General features: G+C 35.3%; 1 protein-coding gene across 1 annotated transcript in view; it reads left to right on the top strand.

Annotated features, from left to right (window-relative positions):
- LOC107656807 (sin3 histone deacetylase corepressor complex component SDS3-like) overlaps positions 1 to 9637 on the top strand; it is a 12964-nt gene extending 3327 nt beyond the window's left edge. The window contains exons 2-11 of the mRNA XM_016444753.1: positions 1675 to 1744; positions 1902 to 1957; positions 3772 to 3843; positions 3969 to 3988; positions 4071 to 4227; positions 4940 to 5035; positions 5271 to 5332; positions 5982 to 6027; positions 6118 to 6226; positions 9592 to 9637. Of these exons, the coding sequence (XP_016300239.1) occupies positions 1675 to 1744; positions 1902 to 1957; positions 3772 to 3843; positions 3969 to 3988; positions 4071 to 4227; positions 4940 to 5035; positions 5271 to 5332; positions 5982 to 6027; positions 6118 to 6226; position 9592 (689 nt within the window). The 3' untranslated portion in view covers positions 9593 to 9637. The remainder of the gene's footprint in view (positions 1 to 1674; positions 1745 to 1901; positions 1958 to 3771; positions 3844 to 3968; positions 3989 to 4070; positions 4228 to 4939; positions 5036 to 5270; positions 5333 to 5981; positions 6028 to 6117; positions 6227 to 9591) is intronic.
- Positions 9638 to 23978: the final 14341 nt, after the last annotated feature.

Consider the following 23978-nt stretch of genomic DNA (forward strand, 5'->3'; position numbering starts at 1 on the left):
TGCTATCACTTCGTATCAATTTAACACATCCTTGCTGAATAAAAGTTTTAATTTCTTTAAAAAAAAGAAAGAATAAACATTTATTTTTAAATTAAAAATTAATTTTGATTTTGACCCCAAACATTTGAACGGTAGTGTATATTGTTAGAAAAGATTTCTATTTTAAATAAATGCTCTTCTTTTTAACTTTTTATTCATCAAAGAATCCTGAAAAAAGTATCACAGTTTCAAAACAATATGTAGCAGCAACAGTTTCAACACTGATAATAAATCAGCATATTAGAATGATTTCTGAAGATCATGTGACACTGAAGACTGGAGTAATGATGCTGAAAATACAGCTGCGCATCACAGAAATAAATTACAGTTTAAAGTATATTAAAATAGAAACCATTATTTTATATTGTAATAACATTTTGCAAGATTACTTTTACTTACTTTTACTTTAGATTTTTTCTGTATTTTTGATCAAATAAATGCAGCCTTGATGAGCAGAAGAGACTTCTTTAAAAAACATTACAAGTCTTACTGATCCCAAACGTTTGAGCGGTAGTGTATGTATGAAACTCATGGCAATGTAATGAATGCTACTGACCTCTTTAGTAACATTAATTTGTACTTATTCTTTAAAACATTAGAAAACACATTTCCCACAAAGTAATCCCAAGGAATAAAATGGCAAGTTTTGGTAGTCAGTTATATACTACTTTGTCCATATATTAGTCTTTCTCCTATATGGCAGGCCTGCTGTAAGAGTCTTTCTGGTAGACTCGGCTGTGATTTCATTATTAAAAAGTACAAGTAATTTGGCTAAAAACATTTTGGAGGACCAGGTCCAGTACATAGCAGCAGAATATAGCCCAGAATATGAACGCAACACGCTTAGTTGCACGTTAAGTGTTTTCTTGGGGTAGAAAACGCTTAACGTGGCTTAGTGGAAGCAGACAGTGATATAAAAAAACACATCTAGTATTCAGATTATTCAAATTTATTAAAAGGCAAGCAGATGAACCCGGAATATGAACGCACCGCGCTGAATTTAACTGCTTTCCTCCCAGTCCCATAGAAAACTTATAAAGAATAAAGTGTGTATATATTATATATAAAATATATTTTTTTATTTATTTAATGTTCTACCCCAAGAAAACGCTTAACGTGCAACTCAGCGTGTTGCGCTCATATTCTGGGCTATATTCTGCTTGTCTGTATATTGTATGGTATATGCTTTATTAATAAAGGGTGTGTTGAACTTGGTCCTCCAAACTGTTTTAAGCCAAATTAACTTGTTTCAGAATTTCCCGTTTATCATTATAGACCACTTTCCTGTGACCAATGTGTTTATAAAGTCATTAAGTCAATTTCGACTTTTTTAAAGTCATAATTTTGACTTTTTATCTCATAATTGCGACTTAGTCATAATTTTGACTTTTTTTTTCTTACGTGCGGAAATGGGCTTCCATAGGAAAGGCTAGAGAGTAAAAGATATGTCTTAAAAATGAGATGAAACTGCCATGTATGTCCACTAGATGGTGCTGTATATGTGCAGTTATCACTTCAATAAACTCTATGGCATCCCAAAAGGAGTTCAGTGGGGTCAAGTTTGGGTTTTGTGCAAGAGAGTCATGTCTTATCCTATAGTGTATAATTAATGTATTGCTATATTGTTTGTTATAGACACAGAAGATGCCAGTGAAACAGATCTGGCCAAACATGATGAGAACGATTGTGTTGAAATCAAAGAACAGTAAGTATTCATTTATTCATGACAAACGCACACAAATCTATCATAATGAAAAGCCCTGTGAAAATAACGTATATGACACATTTCTGATTTCAGTTGCATGTTATGAAATAAAACTGGATCATTTCTTTGAGATGTTGTGTTTATGTCTTGATTTCAGGATGTATCAAGACAAACTGGCATCGCTGAAAAGACAGCTTCAACAACTGCAAGAAGGTGACTGGAAATACATATATTCACTATTGAAATTATTATTTTTAGAAATGCACAATTAATTTTTTTTGAGTCAAGCACTTTAATAATGAAAGTTTAAATGCAAAAGTACACAGAATTTATATTTTCTTTTATTTACACATGTTACTGTACATCAACAGTTTCATAATAAGTAAAAAATAACTATGCTTTTCTTTTAAAACAAAAAAACAAAAACATGTTTAATTACTATTAACTTTAATATAACTATTAGGGTGTTGCACATACACCCTAACATTATTAGTTTTCACATGTTCTTATTAAAATATTAAACAGCCTGTAAACAACAATGTTGTGCCCGCATTTTTTGCGTTAATATTTTTAATAGCTGCTTGCGCTTGCTTAGAATAAACTGACTAATATTATTTGAATCCCTTGCGTTCATTCGAGCACTCAGTCATGTGGCCAGAACACATACACATTCATAGAAATTATATTTAATTTCTATACGGCTATCGTACCACACACAGAACCAAATTGATTTCTCGTTTGCAATTTCTAATAACGTAAGTTGCACAGATATATCTATCAGATAAAATAATAGACACAATATAGCTTGATCTCAGCCAGTTGATCAACACGTATCATCATATCGTCATGATTTCTTAATGTTAAAGCATTTAGGGATAAAGTACGAGCCTCTGAAATGAATCGTATTGTGATACAAAAAAGTTTTACTGTACTTAAATAGAACAAATAAATGATTTCTTACCAAGAGTTGCTGAACAATAAATCAAAGGAGCATTGCTTTATGATCAGGGAGAGTGATTTGTTATCACAAATAGCCTAGTTTTTGTAGCCTACATTATTCATGGCGTGAGCACTTATAAATTCAAGCAGAATTGGTCATTATGAATCTGTAATAAATAAATACAAATGACAAAGGCAAATTTCGGTCAAGTTGTTTATTTTCATTGAGCTATACTGTCACCATTGTGTTGTTTCTAAGCTGAAAAGCTGAAAATGTATAACTGTATAGTAGGGCTGCACGATTAATCGAATGCGATTGTCATGCGCATTTTGTTAGTAAAGCCGGTTCTGTAACCAGCAGTAAATCATCATCACGTGCTTTCAGATGGAGCAGCATTTACTACACAGAGCCGTAGTTCACTGACAAGTTACGCAAAAAAATCGCAGAAGATTTTATTGCGCGATTCTGAAATCGTTCGCGATAATGACAGCTGTTTGCATAGCTTCTCAGTGAACTACGGCTCTGTGAAGTAAATCGATCTCGATTCCATTTCGATTTATCGTGCAGCCCTACTGTATAGTTTAAATTTGAACTTCTACCTCCACTATTTCCCAGTCTCTTCTGTAGTGTCGGTGTCCCCAAATTTCAGAATGCTGCAAAGTAATCGGTTTAGCGCGTTTACATGGCAGAATTTTAATTTCGCTCGGTTTATAGAAAGGTTTATCCCACGCCTCTCAAACCGATTACAATTTCATTCAGTTTGGGCATTTTTTATTCCGACTGAGGTGTTTACATTGAGCATTTTCATTCGGATTGGACTTTTAAACCGATTACAATGCTCCATGTGATACCCGTAAAAAATGTCAATATTTTTTTGAGAAATATGTTGATAATTGTCTAACAAGGTGATGTAGACTAGTCGTTAATGCACTGGGCTGATAGGTTCAAAGCATATAAGAGGTAATCTATCACCATTGTGCTCCTGATCCGGACAGCTTATTCCAGTGAGATTGTTCCTGTAATAAATGTACAGTACATCACTGTGGATAAAAAATGAGATCACTTCCATACCTACGCATTTCCACAGGCACACTGCAGGAGTACCAGAAGAGAATGAAGAAGCTTGATCAGCAGTATAAAGAGAGACTTCGTAGCGCTGGTAAAGATCATATATAATAAAGCTGTTCTTCTCGATGTCAATGTCAATATTTCAAGAGCCAACATTACGTTATTAATGCTCATCTCATTTTCTGTCCTTCTCCTCCCATCTCTTTATCTTCTCAGACCTCTTTCTACAACTTGAGGTAAGCTGCAAATTATACATTTTGTGTATCTGTGGATTTTTGAACAGCTGTGACAGGTTAATTAATGTTAAATGTCTTGTAGACAGAGCAGGTGGAGAGGAACTACATCAAAGAGAAAAAAGCAGCGGTGAAGGAATTTGACGATAAGAAAGTGGAACTGAAGGAAAATCTTATTGCAGAGCTGGAGGAGAAGAAGAAGATGATTGAGAATGAGAAATTAACTATGGAGCTGACAGGAGGTGAGAAAGTAAAACACAGAGATCAGATAGAAACGTGCAACCCGGGAGGGGTTTTTGCAAGGCATTCTTAATATTGCTGTTGTCGAGAATAAGATCCCGTTCCTATAGCTGAATGTTTAGCTATTCTCTTTTGTGTTAAAAGAAAAAAAAAAACCTGAAGCAGTAGTTTACCCAAAAACTTATAATTTCTCCCTCATGCCATTCCACACCTGAATTACTTTTTTTCTGCAGGACACAATAAGAACATGTTTTTTTCCATGCAGTGAACAAAGACTAAGGGACTTTCAAGCTTCAAAAAGATAAAAAAAATAAAAAAAGCATCATAAAAGTATCACTCTTTGGTGAATTCGCAAAAGAAGTAGCAATGTCCTGTTCGTAAATGTATCGTTCTTTTGAGTCAAAGAATCGTTGTTCTGATTTATAAAAGCAAACTGAATGATTTGTTCACAGGTCCACGAGTTCAATACACAGACTCAATGATCCAGTCACAGTGGTTAACTCGCTGTAGAGGGCAATTATCAGTGAAAAAATACTTGCATTTTGGTCTGTTCGTCACACAAAGCTATTGTATGACTTCAGAAGACACTTCATTTATATTTTTATGCTGTTCTTTCATCATTTTTTGAAGGTTGAAAGCCTTAGTTGCCATTCATTGCAGTTGTATGAAAAAGATTGACTATTACAGCCTTGACAATTTCTAATTTTTGTTTAGATTCCATGGAGATGAAACCTATTATGACCCGGAAGCTCCGGAGACGACCCAATGACCCTGTGCCCATTCCAGACAAGCGGAGAAAGCCTCCACCTGATATCCTTAACCTAGCTTTAAAGACCGAGCACATGCACTGAAAACAAGGGCTCATCTTTTATGCATCTGTAGCATTCTATGGCATTTAATTCCCTGAAGTCCATTTCTAGTGCTAGTCAAACTCTTTGGCACCAAAAACAATGGAATGCATGACCGTTAGTATTAAACAGGCTGTTATTGCTGCTGCACCTTTAAGAGTTCATTATATTAAGTAGGCTTTCTTAACTCTCCTCACCTCAGTTAAACTATTTACTCACTGATGAACAGATCATGGAGGATCTAAGAACATTAAACAAGGTAGGGTTACGTCTCAGCAAGACTGTAATTGGCTCCATGAAGCCTAGCTAAATACAAATTTCACTGCCTCACAGATACAGTATTATAGTACTTTTTAGCCTAATTTTCAATATGTCTTATTCTACAGCAATACCATTGTCAATCAAATTGTAATGCACTTGCATATTCGTTTGCAGGCTATGAGATGAGGAAAAAGTGTGATAGAAAAAGTTTCATCAAAATTTCCATTTCATGAAAATGCAATGAAAGTCTTCATGCCTCACGTCTTGGCTTTGAAGAAAGGATCTTTATTTATTTATTTATTTATTTATTTTTCCTAAAAGCTCTCAATTAGGTAATAAAAAGTAGAATCCCCTGAAAATGTCATTGTGTTTTATTAATCAAAGTGATATATGAGAAAATTCATATATTACTTGGTGATAAGAAGAAATTGGCTGTTTAAAAAAAAAAAAAAAAAAGCTGCAAACCAAGAAAAAAAAAATAGTAAATAGAACAGAAAATATTTTTTTGACTCTGACATACTATTGGATTTACTGCTGATTTGACCAAGATATCACGTTGATTGTCCATGTCTGTCGTTTTTTAAAAAAACTGAGATTGCTGAAGAAAATCAAAACAATCTTCCTTATTTGCTTTATTTCCTTTATAGCTTAAATCTCCGAAAAGACCAGGTACGGACGTTTTGTCTTTTAGAGGTGATTCCCCATATACTTCGTCAGATCAGTTTATTTTAGCCACAAAGGCTTTAAAATGAATTGAAAATGAATGTGTGTGATGTTTTTCAGTGTCCCCGTCTTCTCCAGTGGAGCACCTCCCGTCAACTCCAGTGGACGTCCCATCCCAGCGTTATGAGGCACGGATAGAGGAGGGCAAACTCTACTATGATAAGAGATGGTAAGTTTCTCTGCGTTCTACTGGGCTTTTTCACACTTTTCTAACCCCAGGTACTTGTAATTCTGGGTTATTGTGATTCACACTGTTCATACTTCATTACACTGTTCAGTTCTTTAGATGTCACACTGTATATCTCTTAAGTCTGGCATGACATGCTGATTTGCGTATTTATGAGGTCAGCGACTAAGTAATGTTGGTTTAATTTAATGGTGTAGTTACAGCTTCTTCCAGATAATTGTGTATGCTTGCCATCCAAACCTTGACCCTCCGATTCTTGCAAGACCTTAAAGGGATAGTTCACCCAAAAATGAAAATTCTGTCATAATTTACTCACCCTCATGCCGTTCCAAACCTGTATGAGTTGCTTTCTTATGTTGAACATAAAAGAAGATATTTTGAAGATTGCTGGTAATCAAACAGTTGGTGGTTGCCATTTACTTCCATAGTAGGAAAAAAAAATACTATGGAAGTCAATGGCAACCACCAACTGTTTGATTACCAGCAATCTTCAAAATATCTTTTGTGTGAACTATCCCTTTAAAACCTAAAGAAATCTTACAGTCACTCTCTAGTATTTTATACCGACCACAAGATGGCGGAGTCGTCCTTCTGATTTTCAATTCTATTATATTACCGTTACATAAAGAACAAAGTCACATCACAGAGCTGGACTAAACTGAGACAAGACAGACTTAGAGCATCTATCTATCTATCTATCTATCTCTCTATCTATCTATCTATCTATCTATCTATCTATCTATCGTGCTATCTATCTATCTATCTATCTATCGTTCTATCTATCGTTCTATCTATCGTTCTATCGTTCTGTAGTTCTATCTATCTATCTATCTATCTATCGATCTATCTATCTATCTATCTATCATCTGTTGTAGTTCTACCTATCTATCTATCTATCTATCTATCTATCTATCTATCTATCTATCTATCTATCTATTGTTCTGTAGTTCTATTTATCTATCCATCTATCTATCTATCGTTCTATCTATCTGTCGTTCTATCATTCTATCTATCGTTCTATCTATCGTTCTGTAGTTCTATCTATCTATATCAATCTATCTATCTATCTATCGTTCTGTAGTTCTATCTATCTATCTATCTATCTATCTATCTATCTATCTATCTATCGTTCTATCTATCATTCTATCTATCATTCTATCTATCGTTCTATCGTTCTGTAGTTCTATCTATCTATATATCTATCTATCTATCGTTCTATCTATCGTGCTGTAGTTCTATCTATCTATCTATCTATCTATCTATCTATCTATCTATCTATCGTTCTGTAGTTCTATCTATCGTTCTATCTATCTGTCTGTAATAATTATAAAGGCTTATTTGTATGCATAATTAATTTTTTTTTTTTTTTTACAAATTTGTATAATGATTCTGCCATTAAAATAGTATGGAATGCAGAAGAGGTTATTTAAGGAATTTCTTAATTGCATAAATCGTTCAGATTTATATTGTGTTTGGGCTGTAAGAAGGTGTTCTCTTTAATATCTCAGTTACTCCTTTAAGCTGTTATTTCATTAGCTTTGTGTACATAAGGTTGTGCATGTGATGTAGTTTCTTTAAACAAGGCAACATCTGTGGCAGGATTCAGGTCATGCATTGCAGACATGGTATTTACCGCTGTCTGTGTCATGATATTTAATAATGTAAACGTCGTGGACATGATGATCCGCATATTCTGACATGCAATACTCTGTAAAGACTATATAAATCTATATTTCATTGTTTGTGTGATCATCGTGCACAGGAAGCTTGTGGTTTAGGATGAGGTCTGAAGATTACTCTGTCTTGTGCGTTTGTGACATTAAATGTCAGGAATGCCTCTGGATTTTTATGAGTGTGTCAGCATGCATTCATCCAGTCGTGCCCTTTAGACAGTGGGCTGCCGTAGCTTTCAGCAATGCAATCCAACGGGAATATTTGCGTGCAGATGAGGAGCGAGTGAGCGGAGGAGGAAATGTGGTCTAGGGTGATACCGCGGGCATTAAACGTATAATGTTACATGTACATTAAATGCAGTTTTATTCTGCTTTTTAATAACGAGTGGAGAGTTATGCTGCTATCTCAACTTTTCCAGAGGATGTTTATGTGAGAAGGTTGAAGCCACAGGCTACTTTTGCTCTGTGTTTTAAGAGATGACAAGCTCTCCCTCTCTAATTAGTGGCGTTTGCTAAGGCAACCATCACTATTGCATTGCTTTTGTGCCCACAGCAAAATAAATCATAATTTACTTGACTTGTAAAAGTGAGTTTGCAGTCTGTATTCAATGTGATGTAACAAAAAGATTAAACTAATAGCAAGAAACATTTAAGTTATCCTCCTCAGCGGGTTGCATGCATACGATATGCTTGCGGTATGTGTGATTCACAAACAGTGACTCTTAAGAACCAGTTTTTTCCTTGCTGCTCAATCTTTGCTGTTGCCGCACGGTAAAATAAATCATGTTTTACCTGAATTGTGAATGTGAGTTTGCGTTCTGTATTGAGTGTAATGCAATATGTGTACTTAAAAATAATGCAGAAAATCTTCTTTCTACTCAGCAAAAAGAGAAGCGTCCCTTTTTCAGGATGCTGTATTTTAAAATAATTGCTCCCTTTAAAAGGAAATAATTTAATTTTAGGCATGTATAATTGCATATAAGAGAATTCTTGTGTGTGGAAATTTCACGAGGGTGAGAGAATGATGACAGAATGATCATTTTTGGGAAACCCTCTAAGCCTAAATATTGCTTTTCAGTGGCAGTACGTGAGGAGATGAGCTCACATACAGTACCCGACTGAGAACATGCCCCTGAAGGGAATTTTCTCTAATGGTCTTTCAGTCTAGAGGATCTCAAATGACCAATGCTGATATTGTTTCAGGTACCATAAAAGTCAAGCAATCTATCTGGAGTCCAAGGAGAACACCAAGATCAGCTGTGTCATCAGCTCTGTGGGGACCAATGAGGTTTGTGTCTGATTCTCTCCTCTGATTGGTGCTAAACAAATGACTGTGCTGTTCAAACTAATGACCTGCTCAGAGGGGGAATAAACAGCAGGTTATTGAGATCAGCCCAAGTGCATCAGCGTTGGAGGGCCAGAAGAGGAAAATTCTCATTTATTGTCATCTGCATCCATATCAAATTGTACAAGGATGTCTTTCCAATAGCTTTTGTCTCATTTGCATCCTTTTAATGCCAGCACCAGTAGCACACTGCATAGATCTGGACTTTTACATGCTGAGCCAGTGGCTTTGGAGTACAAATCACTGTTTGGGATTAATTTGGATGCTGGAAGAAGGTGGTGCAGGATAAATACTGAAGTGCTTTGTCTTGGATTTCGACTCTCTTGCAGATCTGGGTGAGAAAGACAAGTGACAGTACGAAGATGAGGATCTATTGGTATTTTAGCTGGAAGTGATAGTTTAAAGTTAAAACACCTTTATGATAGGTTTGTTTCTTACAAACCAATTCACTGCAGAAGATCTATTGGTGAGCAAGTGATTTAAGGCTAAACTGAAGAAACAAACTCCTTTAAATCATGGATGGCCTGAGGATGAGTAAAATTTGTAACTGTTCCTTTAATTCATTGGAGGTCATTTCTCATTTGCATAGTTGAAATTGTCTAAACTTAGTTGCATGCCCAACTGTTGCTTCAAATTGCCATTTTTTCATGAAAACGAATGACATCAGGTGACTTTATTGACAAAGCAAGATTTTTGTGATTACTACGATTACAACAGGTAGCTAAGATGCTTCACGAAAATACAAAAGTCTAAGTTAGCATTGTACAGTATAGGAATTATATTAACATTCACTTATGTGAGTTAAATGATGACAAAACTATTCTCCCTATTCACCATCCAAGCTGTAAATGAGGTTATTTCTTCATCAGAACAGATTTGGTGAAGTTTTGCATTATATCATTTGCTCACCAATGGATCCTCCGCAGTGAATGGGTTCCGTCCATCCATCTTCAAGATGTTTGTAACTTCAAACCATTGATTCTGGCTAAAATTATGAGTCCTCTATCCATAATATTCTTTTCTCCGGTGGAAAATGTCATCCTGTCTCAATCAGGAGAGAAATATGCACAAATCAAGTACCGTTTACAAGTGGAAACTGTCCAAAACCGTTCTAAACAAATATGTTGGGGGATTTTGATGAGAAGACAACAGGAGATGAAGCGTTATTATGGATTATGGTCTGATATTTTGGCCAAGACACCTCAATGATGGATTTGTTTCTTACAAACACGCAGCTTCACTTAGATGTGAAGGTTTCGAGGAAATGCATAAAAAATTGGTAAATGAAAACTAGAGAACGTTTTTTGTGAAATCACTCTGACTGTTGTCCTTGTAATTTTCAGTCTTTTAGCCATCCGGATCCACTGTCTGTTACCTTATTTTGGATGTCCTGTCATCTTCCAGTCACACTGATTTTTTCTCTCGCCATTTCCTCTATGAATGACAGGCCATTCTTTTATTCTCCAGTTCAAAACTCAATTCCTCTCCAAAACACATTATTTTTATTTATTTATTCTGCATTCTGAAAGACTGAATTTCTTGTTCATCTTTTCTGCCGGCATGTCCATTTTAAAGTATTTTTTTCTTTTTCAGGAAATAATCCTTGGTGTCAAATCAATTCATGATGTTTATAAGACATCTTGCATTATTTCCTGACAGAAATGTTCTCCCTTGATATATTTTTGCTTGTGGTCAAATTGTACTTGTTTAACAGCATTCAAGTAAATTATAATCATCTTTGTTGTTGTAACATGCAAATCAGCAGTGATGTAGTTCTTGTTCTAATTCATGGCATATGAACTGAATTCCCATTTACTTTCTCCATAGAGGAAAAGATTTTGAACAGACCTACTGTGAGATACAATATTATTAATCAACGGTATAGGTTTTGTTTAAGCCATCTGCATTATTTACTTATTTTTTTTTAACTGTGACATTTCTGGTGAAAAGCTACATTACCCATGATTCTAAAAAGTAATCTCCACCAATCAGAAATAGTTCTTAAATACTAGTTAAATACTTCTTGGGATTGTGGTTCTTTCCCCCATCAAAGCCATTGATATGTTTTTTTTTTGTCGATTTTCAAATACTTTCTGCTTCAAATCAAAGTTGTAGTTCAACTTGAAGCTGGTTGGCTTGGTTCATGGCTTATAACTCTTGAACGAAGACTTAAAAAAAAATCCCGATATGGGAAAAATGAATGGAAAAAATACTTCTAGAATCAAGGCCACTGAAAAGGTTTCACTCAGTTTTATAAATCTGTTACATTTAAGAATGAGTCACACAAATGCCGATGCAAGCACCTGGTCTGGTTGAACACACCTGACATTAAACAAGATAAGTTATTATTCAGTCTTTACCACACGGTTATCACTAAAGTGTGACACCTGACAGCAAAAGTATATCAGATTTCACGTGAAATGTGAAACCCATGCATGTGAGACTGCACTGTTAAAAATATCACATGGATTCATTCTCAATTTTACCCTCATATGTTAAATTTTCAAAAACAATATCTAAACTCCTTTTTAAAGACCTGTTACTAATTATTGCATGGCCTCTGTGATAATGGGAATCCAAGAAAACTCGTTTAGTCTTTTTTGCATTTAAATAGACAGTTCCTCCAGGGCCGATCAGCATTGAATAAATCACCAGTCAAATCAATGATCCCTAATTACCAGAATCAATATTAGTAAGGGTCAGCAAGGGTGCATTAGATGAAAATACATAGTAATGACCAAGTGAATGTTTGTGATAAATTCTCACTATTTATTTCTCTAGAAATCGTCTTTAACCTGTTATTATTTGGTCTGGGGAAAAGGATTTCATTAAGGCTTTTTTCATAATGTGCCTTATTAGTGCGAGCAGCGCTAGTCTATAAATCGTAATACCTGCAGCTCTCACTGCGGTGGGCTTAATTCAAGGGTTCCCTGGACACCAGCTCAGCTTCAGCTTCTCCGTTTCAATCGCTTTTCACGCAGTGCTGTGTAGCAGGTGTCCAGCCATTCCCTGTTCCGCTGTGAATCTGTTGCCGCTCATGGGACGTCTGGCTGGTTGAAGTTTGGCCCCGGGCCCCTCTGGTTTGTTAAGGGGAATATGGGTTTGATATGTGCTTCAGGTCGCTCTGCGTGTTTGTATTGCTTTATCTGTGAAAGGCAGACCTGTGTGAAGTTGAGGAAGGAAGAAGTACGTTTTGAAGTTTCTGCTTCACTCTCATGAGTGCCCCTTCTGAAGGTTCAAGCTCTGTTTAATGGGATAGTTCACCCAAATTCTGAAAATTTTAAATCTCATGTTGTCTGAAACTTTGTATTTCTTTTAGTCTTTTCCATGCAAACAAAGCAAATAAGCAGCGTTATATTATATAATTAGTGTTCTGAAGCCATACTTTTTTATTTGCTGAAAATCTACACTCTTAAAAATAAAGGTGCTTCACGATGCCATAGAAGAACCTTTTTGTCTAAATGGTTCTATAAAGAACCTTTAGTACTCGCCCTCAGGCCATCCAAGACGTAGAGTTTCTTTTACTGGACAAAGCGTGTTATGGATTATGGTCTGATATTTTGGCCAGTTTCAAGACACCTCGATGGATTTGTTTCTTACAAACACAGCTTTTCACTGCACAAGATGTTAACTGATGGACTGGAGTGGTGTGGATTATTGTGATGTTTTTATCAGCTGTTTGGACTCTCATTCTGACGGCACCCATTCACTGCAGAGCATCCATTGCTGAGACACTGATGCAATGCTACATTTCTCCAAATCTGATGAAGAAACAAACTCATCCTAATCTTGGATGGTCTGAGAGTGAGTGCATTTTCATTTTTGGGGTGAACTATTCCTTTAACTAGCTTGATTTTGTTATTTAAAGTGGCTGCATGCAATTTTCTTCTGTTTGTTCTTGTCTTTCATCCAACACTTATGTCTATCTTTTCCCTCATTTTCATTAAAATATGCATTGTGGTGTTCAGACATTCTTTGTCAAGATCTACAAGTTGTGACTGTGAAAATCCATTTGTTGTTCACGGCCTTCCTTTTTACATCTCTCTGATTTACATATCTCTGGCTACATGTTGTCGCACGCTGATGCTTAACAGCTGCTACATGAATATGTAATATTTCACACACGTCTGTTTCTTGAGGGGAAATTAGAGCCGTAGTGGGAATAATGGCTTAATTATGCGTTGCGAGTCTTGGTCAGTACCTGCACGAGAGAAAATATTTGTTTGTAGTCTTTGATTTTACTGATGGGCTGTTTTGTTGTGCTTCCACGGTGTTTGGTGCCAAATTAAAAATAAAAATAAAATCCCTTTTAAAATGCCATCAAGATCTGGAATAAAGAAAATCGTGATTTTTTTTAAAGCTAGAGAAACGGCTCCAGTTTCAATAAATAACAAATGTTGAATCTTTTGCATTATTTGCAAATTAGGGACGACGGATAAATCACCCTTCGCTTGTTGTTTGCTGAAATGTATGCTTTTTTGACAAATTGACGTTTTTTTCTGTTCTATAGAGGTTCTATAGAGCTGCTACCGAGGGAACGGATGGCATCACAATAGATCGATAAAGCCAAATGTATTCCACGTGATAGAGTGCAGCAGGGCTCAAGCACAGCGGTGCATGTTTCATTTGTTGCTTGCACGCTTTCTACAACCTAGTGATTAATCGATCAAGCCTGTTCTCTATAGCCTGAGTCTGATTACTGCCAGAGAACAGCGAGCATCCGAGAACTGCTCTTTTATTGTGAAGGAACAGATGGAGGGATGATTCAAAATAAAGGAGTCAGGAGTTCACTTCTTGACAACATGACGAAGACATTTCAAACGTGTCTGTGTGAGTGGGTTTATTGTGTCTTTAGGTGTGGAAAAAGCTGGCTGTGTTCCAGAATCTAGTGGGCTGCTTCCCTATAGACAGCATTTTAAAGATATAAAAGAAGATCTTAATAATAATTCAACCAGTTTTGTCCATATGGGCTCTAAAATAACACTGGTCCACATTGACTTTCATTGTATGTTTCAAAATAACTTATTCTGTGTTCCACAGAAGAAAGATATATAGGTTTGGAACAAAACTAGTGAACTATTAGTAAACAATTCTTTAAGTCATAATATCTCACCACTCATTATATCCTCATCACATATTTTCGATTCATTTGTGTGAATCAATCAAAACTCTGATTCAGTCATTCATTTGAATCACTTAATATTCCTGTTTGGAATTTTTCATACACTACTGTAACTGTTTAGAGTCAATAAGATTTTTTATTTTATTTTTTTAAATAAATCAATTGATATTTTATTTAGCAAGGACTATATTGGACAATATTTAAATTAATTAAAAAAATGTAAAGACATTTAAAATGTTATAATTTCTATCTCAATTTTTTCATTTCTATTCATCAAAGCATGGTTTACTCAAAATATCTGACTATATGAATATATGTTTTCAACACTGATAATAACAGAAATGTTTATTGAGCACAAAATCAGCATATTAGAATGATTTCTGAAGATCATGTGACACTGAACACTGGAGTAATGGCTGATGGATAAATAACAGCATCACAGAAATAAATTATATTTAAAATATATTCAAGTAAAAAAAAAAAACTATATTTCACAATATACCTTTTACAGTATTTTTGATCAAATAAATGCATGCTTGATGAACATAAGAGACTTCTTTCAAAAATGTTCCCCATCCCAGACGTTTGAACGGTGTTCAATGTTTTTTAATGTAAAGTTACAGTATATTAGTGCATACAAATGAAATGATTCCTCCTCATGCTGATTTGGTGTAAAAGTATGATTGTTTAAATAAATAGCCTTCCAAGACTTTGCATGACTGCATCAGTTTGAAGTTTGAGGGTATAGAGGAGTAAAACCTGAAAGAGAGGGAGAGAGAAAGTGCTGTACGCAGATCTCATTCACTGTCCTCTGCGGTTTTTATGGCTCATGACACACTGTGAATGTCATCAGTTTTCCTCTTCCTCACTCCTCACAGAAACACACACACACACACCACGCTTGATGGAAAGACATGCCGTATAGCACAGTCGAGTGTGTGACTTTTCTTCCCGCTGCTATGGACATACCACTTTCTCTCATCCCCTTTATTAAAATTGAGCACAAAATTACCACCAATTAGTGTTGCCGTGACAACGCCGAGCTCATTTTCTCTCCTTCCTCAAGCCTGATGCCGAATTATTTGGCTCACAAAATTATTATTTTTTTGTTTAATCAAGAAAAGTCATCCTAGTTACATATTCTGTGCTTAAATTACATTAAAAAATATATTTTCAATATGTTTTCTGTACGCTACCTTTCCAGTGTTTGGATTTGGTAAGATCTTTTTAATCTTGGCTGCATTTATTTGATCAAAAGATGGTAAAAATGGTAGAATTGTGAAATATTATTACAATTTAAAATGATTGTTTTCTATTTATTCCTGTGATGCGCAGCTGTATTTTCAGCATCATTACTCCAGTCTTCAGTGTCACATGATCTTCAGAAATCATTCTAATATGTGACCCTGGAGCACAAAAGCAGTCTTAAGTTGCATTGGTATGTTTCTAGCAATAGCCAAAAATACATTGTATGGGTCAAAATTATAGATAGCCCATAACAAAGACATCTCAAACGTCATCTTTGCATTAAAAAATGACATAACTGAGCGAATGACACTTAATGACAGTTGTCATAAACATGCATAAAAAACCTTAATATTCATGACGTGTCATGATTATGTAGGTGTCATGTCAGTCTTATGCACACCCCTTCAAGTAAAGTGTAACCATTTTTGATTAGTAATATGCATTGCTAAGAACTTAATTTGGACAACTTTAAAGGTGTTTTTCTCAATATTTAGATTCTTTTGCACCCTCAGATTCCAGATTTTCAAATAGTTGTATCTCATCTTATAGTTCTAAAATATTTTACACACTATTTGACACATAATTTATATTTCAAAACAGTCATTCTTCTCAAAGAAATACCAAGTTCCCCTCATGACACTTCCCTCATTCTGTACGTCTTTAGGGGGCATGTTGTCACAAAAGGTCAATGTGTTTTAAGTGAACGGTTAATTTTTTTGGCGGAAGTAATTAAGGTATGTTGTGTAAAAGGTAACTGTAAGTAGTTGTATGCAATTTTGTGGGAAATCTGGGAAAGAAACAGAAGCCATTCACCTTATTAGAAGTAAGTGTACCATCATAATTATTATAAAACTCATATTTCAAGGTAAAAACGTACATTAAGGTACTTGACTTAAAAAAAACTACCTTGAAGCAAATTCACTGGACTAAAACGTGAGAACTATGCAGATTGTTTGAAGATAAAATGAAAAACATCTGGTGTATTTTTTTCAGGAGATCACAGTATGCTTGCAGATTTCATTTTCAGTATCACACCCAGGGAAAGAGAACTGAAGAGAACCAAGAAGAACTGAAGGTATTTTTATATGTGTGTGTTAAACAATGTGACTCAGAGACAGGAGGAGAGAGTGAAAGAAACGTGTGAGAGAGAACTGGACCCTGCAGACACACACACACACACACACACACACACACACACACACAAACTCACACACACACACAAACTCACTCACACACACAGCTGAGAGAGAAAGAGTATAAAGTTTATTTAAAGGCAAATATATACTTTATAAATAAACTGTTCCACTTTTTCATAATTTACCCTAATTACAATGATTCTGATATCTCAAATGAAAACTGGTATGTAGTGACTTATGATATGAGTTGTGCAGACCCCCGCTTCAGAAAGCCTGGAGGCTCAAAATATCCCATTTGAGTTTAAAGACAAATCAGATAAAACGATGCTGCCAGCTGCAGGGAAATAGATGTTTCATAAATGTGAACTGATCTTTCTCTCTCTAACCAAGCAATTTAAGGCAACAGTGTGGGACTAATTGTTTTTACTTTAGAAAGCACACTGATAAAACTGAAGTACAACACAGCAAATAAAGGTCAAAATCAGGGAGTGTGACAGATACGATATCTTTTATTTTGAATTTAATGTCATGATTAGTCATTCCTTCATTTTAATGACTTATGAAAAGCATCTTTGCAGAATAAATGAGATTCCTTCGCAATAATTTTAACATTTAAATTTATTTTCATACATGCTCCTTGTCCTATTGTGAATGTTTAAGTGGTGTCCATTAGTCAAAAATAAAATAAAAGTTATATAATAAATTATAAATCACACACACACGGAGAGAGAGATACACGTTTCTTTTGGTTGTCATCAACAACCCTATTGTCTCAAAGTTAGCCTTGAAAAATGTTTGTTTTGTCTTGAAGTCAAGAAAAAAGAACTAATGACAAGACAGTCAAAGGATTATTTTATTCTAAACAAAAAGCAGGGCAAGTCTGGTTCACTCATCTCATTGAAGCAGCACAGCCTCATAAGAAAATGTTTCTAGCAAATGTTTTCCTGCACCACAAAAAATCTGGTGCCGTGTTCAGCTTGTTAAGGATGATATAGTTTTCCCAAGACTAAACTTTTCCTCCTGTGGTCAAATCTTTTAAACGGTTAGGATTTGACATCTTCTGGAACATAGTTGATTTCGCTTTTGTTCACTGAACTGTATAAAAGCAATGTCAAACTCACAATCATGCCTTTGTATTGGTCAAGTCACAGTAGTGCATTGTGTTAGTATATTTATAATATACAGCACAGTAATACACACACACATGCACGATTTCAGTCTTTCTAAAGCAAAATTTATTGTTTAAAGGGGTCATGAACTGCCTTTGTTTTTGTTTTTTTGTACTGTTCCATTTTAAGGTCCACTTATAATGTCACAATTTAGAGGTAATAGGCTATTTTCTGTCCTGTTTTTAACAACCCCAGCATTTTGGTTTCTCAGTTCATGACCCCTTTAATTCAATGTTACTTGCTGTTACTGTAATTAGGGCCCGAGCGCCGATGGTGTGAGGACCCTATTGGAATTGCTCCGTTTCTTATTATTATTCTTCCGCTTCTTCTTCTTCTTCTCCAAAGTGAATCGCATTTTTGAGGGCCTAAACATGCTCCAAAACTCATGAAACTTTGCACACACATCAGAACTGGCGAAAATTTACATCTGATATGTGTTTCAGAATTGGGCGTGGCAAAATGGCTCCACCTATAAAATTTAAACGAAGTGCCCCTCGAGCTATGTTTCACGTACACGTACGAAACTCGGTACACACATGTAACACACCATTACCTACAAAAAAGTCTCCTGGTTCAAAATCCGAAACCCAACAGGAAGTCTGTTATTTTGAATTTCCTGTATGATTTTTGGGCAGTTTTTGTCATTTTCAGGCCTCGTACCTTAACGAACTCCTCCTACAGTTTTAATCGGATCATCTTCAAATTTGCTGAGTGTAATTATAAGGCCTTTGCGATGCTAAATTGCGAAGATCTTGAGTTTTCGTAGAAGGGCGTGTCCCTGGCGGCCTGACAAAATTTGATGTTTCGCCATGAAACAGGAAGTTGCTGTAACTCAGGCAAGCAATGTCCAATCTGCCCCAAACTTCACACGTTTGATAGGAGTTCAGTCCTGACCACATATCCATGCCCATATTCAGTTATAGTTATAGTGCCACCTGCTGGACACAGGAAGTGACATGTTTAACACTGTTATGGACTCCTAGGAACATATTAAAAAGCGTCAGCAAGTGTTAAATAGGCTGCCAACATGCTAGAAACATACTATAACATGCTAGCAATACTTAGCTAAGTGCTAAAGCATGCTATTAATGCAGTGAAACAGAAAGTTTCTATAACTCATGCATACAATGTCCAATCTGCCTCAAACTTCACATGTTTGATTAGAGTCCTGACCTGAAGACATCTACATGCTCATATTCGGTTAAGGTTTTAGCGCCACCTACTGGCAACAGGAAGTGACATGTTTAACTCTGTGATGCACAATTAGCAATACAGTAAAATATGCCATTGTGTGCTAAACATGCCAGAAACATACTCAAACATGCTAGCAACACTTACTAAGTGTTAAAGCATGCTATTATTACCATGAAACAGGAAGTTGTTGTAACTCATTCATGCAATGCCCAATCAGCCCCAAACTTCACACGTTTTATAAGAGCCCTGTCCTGAACACATCTAAAAGCCAAAATTCAGTTTTAATTATAGCGCCACTTGCTGGCAACAGGAAATGACTTGTTTCTCAGTACCTTTAACATGCAATGTCTGATCTGCCCTAAACTTCACATGGTTGATAAGAGTCCTCGCCTTAACACATCTTAAGCCCAATATTCCGATATAATCATAGCGCCACCTGCTGGCAACAGGAAATGTCTTGTTTTACACTAACTTAAACATGCAATGTCTGATCTGTCCCAAACTTCACACGTTTGATAGGTGTTCTGTCCTCAACACATATACATGCCCATATTCAGTTATAGTCATCATTGTTTACATTAACTTAAACATGCAATGTCCAGTCTGCAATCCAAACATTGCATGTTTGGTAAGAATTCTGGCCTGAAGACATCTACACGTCAATGTTCAGTTATAATCATAGTGCCACCTGTTGGCAACAGGATATGTCATGCATTATACTAACTCAAGCATACCATGTTCAATCTGCACCAGACTTCACATTTTTGATAAAAGTCCTGGCCTGAAGACATCTACCTGCCAACATTCAGTTATAATCATAGCGCCACCAGCTGGCAGCAGGAAGTTTAGCACATATAAATTACTTTGACATATTCCTCCTATATTTACCACTTTAAATGCATATTGCCCACTGTTTGCTATTTTCCTAAAGCCACCGGGTGGCGGTGAGCCCGGGTGCGAGGGCCCTTTCATCGCTGCTTGCAGCTTTAATTATTTGTGAAATTACTAGCAAGTTGTTTCAAGTCAGGAAGTTGTTTCAACACCATTTTTTTTTCAGTGTAGTTGCCAAAGCCAACTTAATAAAAAAAACTACAGACATATTTTAAATAAATAAATAAAATAACAAAATGCTAAAACTTTAACTAAAAATTAAACAAATGTAATTTTAAATGAAAAAAAAAAATGAAAAATGTTATTACAATTTAAATGAAAGATTTACATTTTTAAAAAAAAATCTAATTCAAAAGATTAACAAAAGCCTCTAAATAATACACTGGTTCAAATTGAACTATGCTTCACTACAGAACTATTTCTTCATATTGCCGTGAGGCACATCACAGCCTAATGCATTGTGAGATGGATAGAAAAGTCGACTGAACTGAAAAGATCTGCCCATCTCTATCTCCAAAGCAACTCTGTTCCCTGTTTGTTCCATTTGTCCTTTTCCTGATTCACATTTAGCTTTCAGCAGCATTTGTTGCCTTCTCTAATGCGTTTAGCTGAGCGCAAGTTACAGTAGAATCCTGCCGAGTGAACTGACTTCACAGTATGTGAGACGCTGCCGCTCAAACGCTCGCTGATCGCCTGCCTGCTTTGGCCCCTGCTCCGCGCTATGTGGGAGGCTGGACTATATGTACTCTCGGCCCCGAGGCAATTCTGACAGAATATGTATTTCTAAAAACATATCGTCCCCTGTGCACCAGAATAAAAGACAGACGGATCTCTTCATTTGTTGGCAGCTTAAAAGAAGAATGAAAGAAATCTCTAATGGATGTAGTATTGTGTCAAACACAGACAAGAAATCTAAATCTAAGAGTATTTTCACGGTCACCTGGAAAGACGTCACTTTATATGATTTTGGAGGGGAAAAAAAACAAGTACAAATACCTTAAAGTTAATGCATAAACTACTGTATTATACCCTCATCTGACTCCATTGTGCATGTCAAGCATGCATGCGACCTTACAGTTACTCCTAAATCACAAGCATTCTGCTTGGGAGGTGATAAAAAAACTTGAATAACTTGAATAAAAAGACTGTTTTCTGGCTACAAGAAATGTTCAGAAATTGTGCCAGAACAGACCGATGGCTCTCCAGACCTTCGCACATGCCACATTTCTGGTTATACTTTTAAAAATGTTGTTATATTCAGAGAATAAATAGTAACTGCGCACATAAAATGTGCTGAAAAACGTTGCAGGACAGGGTTATTTTAGTTAATTTCAACTAAAATTAAAACCATTAAACATTTTTTGTTACTTAAAATATGAAAACGTAAACTTATCGTGTTTCAGCTAGTTGCCAAGGCAACTTTTCTCATTTTCATGTAGTTTAACCTGACGTGCTAAAATAACTAAAACTGATTCAAAATTTAGACATGCACTTTGTAAAAATTATTTTATTGCTATTTATTTATCTATTATGAATTAATTTGTTTATTATTACTATTTATTTATTTATTTATTTTTTATATATACATATTTTTATTTTATGATGATTATTATTATTATAATTTTTTTTAATTAATTAATTAATTTTTTTTTTTTTTTTTTAAGTCTACCAGGGTTGGGGGGGGTTCTAAATCTTGTTTGTTTTATATTACTATTCCCAGAAGAAAATTCAATAAACAGTTGTTAACAAAAAACAAATTTAGACATGCATGCTTCAAAAAACAAAAACAAATAAAACTGATAAAAATGCACAACAAAATTACTTGAAAAGTTTAACTAAAATTAAAAATAAAACAGAAAATACAAAAAAAAAAAAAAAAAAAAAAAAAAACTAACCAAACATCATGGCTGAGGAAACGCAGCAAGTGCTGGACTGATTAATATGAGGAGTAATTCATCAGTCTTTTCATTAACTTTTCAATTCAATTACAGGTGTCATATCTGGCAGTAGATTAGTGGTTCAGGATTATGGGACATTAAACAGAGACCCACTGTTTATTGCCAAAAAAAGAATAACGAACAAAACATGTTGGTGGATTTTAATGTGAGAGTACAACAGGGGATGGACTTTTTCACTGAGGAAGCATTATTATGAATTACGGACTGGTATTTTTGAAGTTAAAACCCTTTAATGATTTGTTTCTTGCAAACACTGGAGTTGTGTGGATTATTGTGATGTTTTTATCAGCTGTTTGGACTCTCATTCTGACGGCACCCATTCACTGCAGAGCATCCATTGCAGAGACACTGATGGAATGATTTCTTCAAATCTGTTCTGATGAAGAAACAAAATCAGCTTGAATGTTCTAGAGTAAGTAAATTATCAGCAAATGTTCATTTTTGGGTGAACTATTCCTTTAATATCATCATAAACTGAATTATTGACACTATATGGTATGGTCAAATTCATCCTAAAGTATTTCAATATTTCTCTTGAATTAAATAAGCATTGTGGTCAGTTTATCCTCATTGCAAGTGAACCTGTATTTAATTGTAGATGTATGTTCTACTGTTGATAAACTTGGCATCTGTTTGATTTCAATAGCTTCTCGTAGTTGACAGATGAATTTGCAACAAGTCTAATTGGACACATAACCTTTGCCATCAACAGCAAAAGCTGTGCGAAGCATTTTCTCCTCGTTTGTAGGAGCTGATAAGCCTATTGATTTTGCAATCCTAACTATGCATGACGATCTACTTAATTATTGCATCAAGCATGATATTTGCCCTGCTGTCCGTGGCCTTATCAGAATTAAAGCATTTGGTGTTTTTCATTGACACTATTTAAAAAGTTTTCTGTGCTCTACCAAAGGATTATGAAGGATTATATCGCTGCAAACTTATGGACAGAGATCTATGGAAGCTCGCTGGAGATGCAGTCATCAAGATAATTGGCAGTGGTGACTGAACATTAACATGAAGCCATTTATATGATTCGTTTTCGACAGATATCTGTTGTTGAGTTAGCTGGATTTTAAGAGGGATTCTTAAAATACGAAAGAGTAGAAAGTCAGAGATGGCAAGTGGTTGCAATTTTGATGATATATAATCTTCCTTTTGTTTGTCCACCAAACCCACTCTGGATGATTAAACCCAGCAAACAAAAAGGCAAACAGACAGAGTGTTAGTTTAAATGGTTGTCATTCATAGGCTGTTTTACCTGTCGCCTTCCATTCTAAGTGGCCAGTGTTACACCGGCGTGCAGACACTTTAATAACAGTCTGACGTTTGAAGAAAATGGATATTTAAAGACCTTTCTGAAGCACAGAAGATAATTCAGTTTGAATGGTTCAGTATGACCGAACCACAGTCAGAGTCAGTATGGATACATGACGATGTATTGATATGCAGGTGCATCTCAATAAATTAGAATGTCGTGGAAAAGTTCATTTATTTCAGTAATTCAACTCAACTTTTCCACGACATTCTAATTTATTGAGATGCACCTATAGATGAAAATGAGAAAACTGAGAGCATCTCTTGTGTAATCAAACATAAATAAGCTGCCTCTGTTTCTCTGTGCATGTTATTTTCTCTGACACCGTTTTTTACCAAGCAAGATGGCATTCTAAGCTACATAATCATGGCCATGACGGTCAAATAAACAAGCTGAGATGCAAAATGAGACCTTTTATGTTATAAAAATATGGCTCTCCAGACAGCCATGGGATTTTAAAGAGACAGTTCACTCAAAAATAAAAATTCTGTCATCAGTTCTAATCCCTATCTTCTGTGAATGCAAGCTATATTTTGTCATTTTTGATGCTATAGATAATCCTCATTCACTTTTAATATACACTGTTTATTAAAAAAACTAAATATTAAAGTATGTTTTACAAGAAAATACTATTTCAGCCTTTTACTTCAAAGTTTCATGTTTAATACAATGTTACTTGA

The sequence above is a fragment of the Sinocyclocheilus anshuiensis genome, unplaced genomic scaffold, assembly GCF_001515605.1.
Source record: "Sinocyclocheilus anshuiensis isolate Anshui unplaced genomic scaffold, SAMN03320099.WGS_v1.1 scaffold1136, whole genome shotgun sequence".
Taxonomy (NCBI): domain Eukaryota; kingdom Metazoa; phylum Chordata; class Actinopteri; order Cypriniformes; family Cyprinidae; genus Sinocyclocheilus; species Sinocyclocheilus anshuiensis.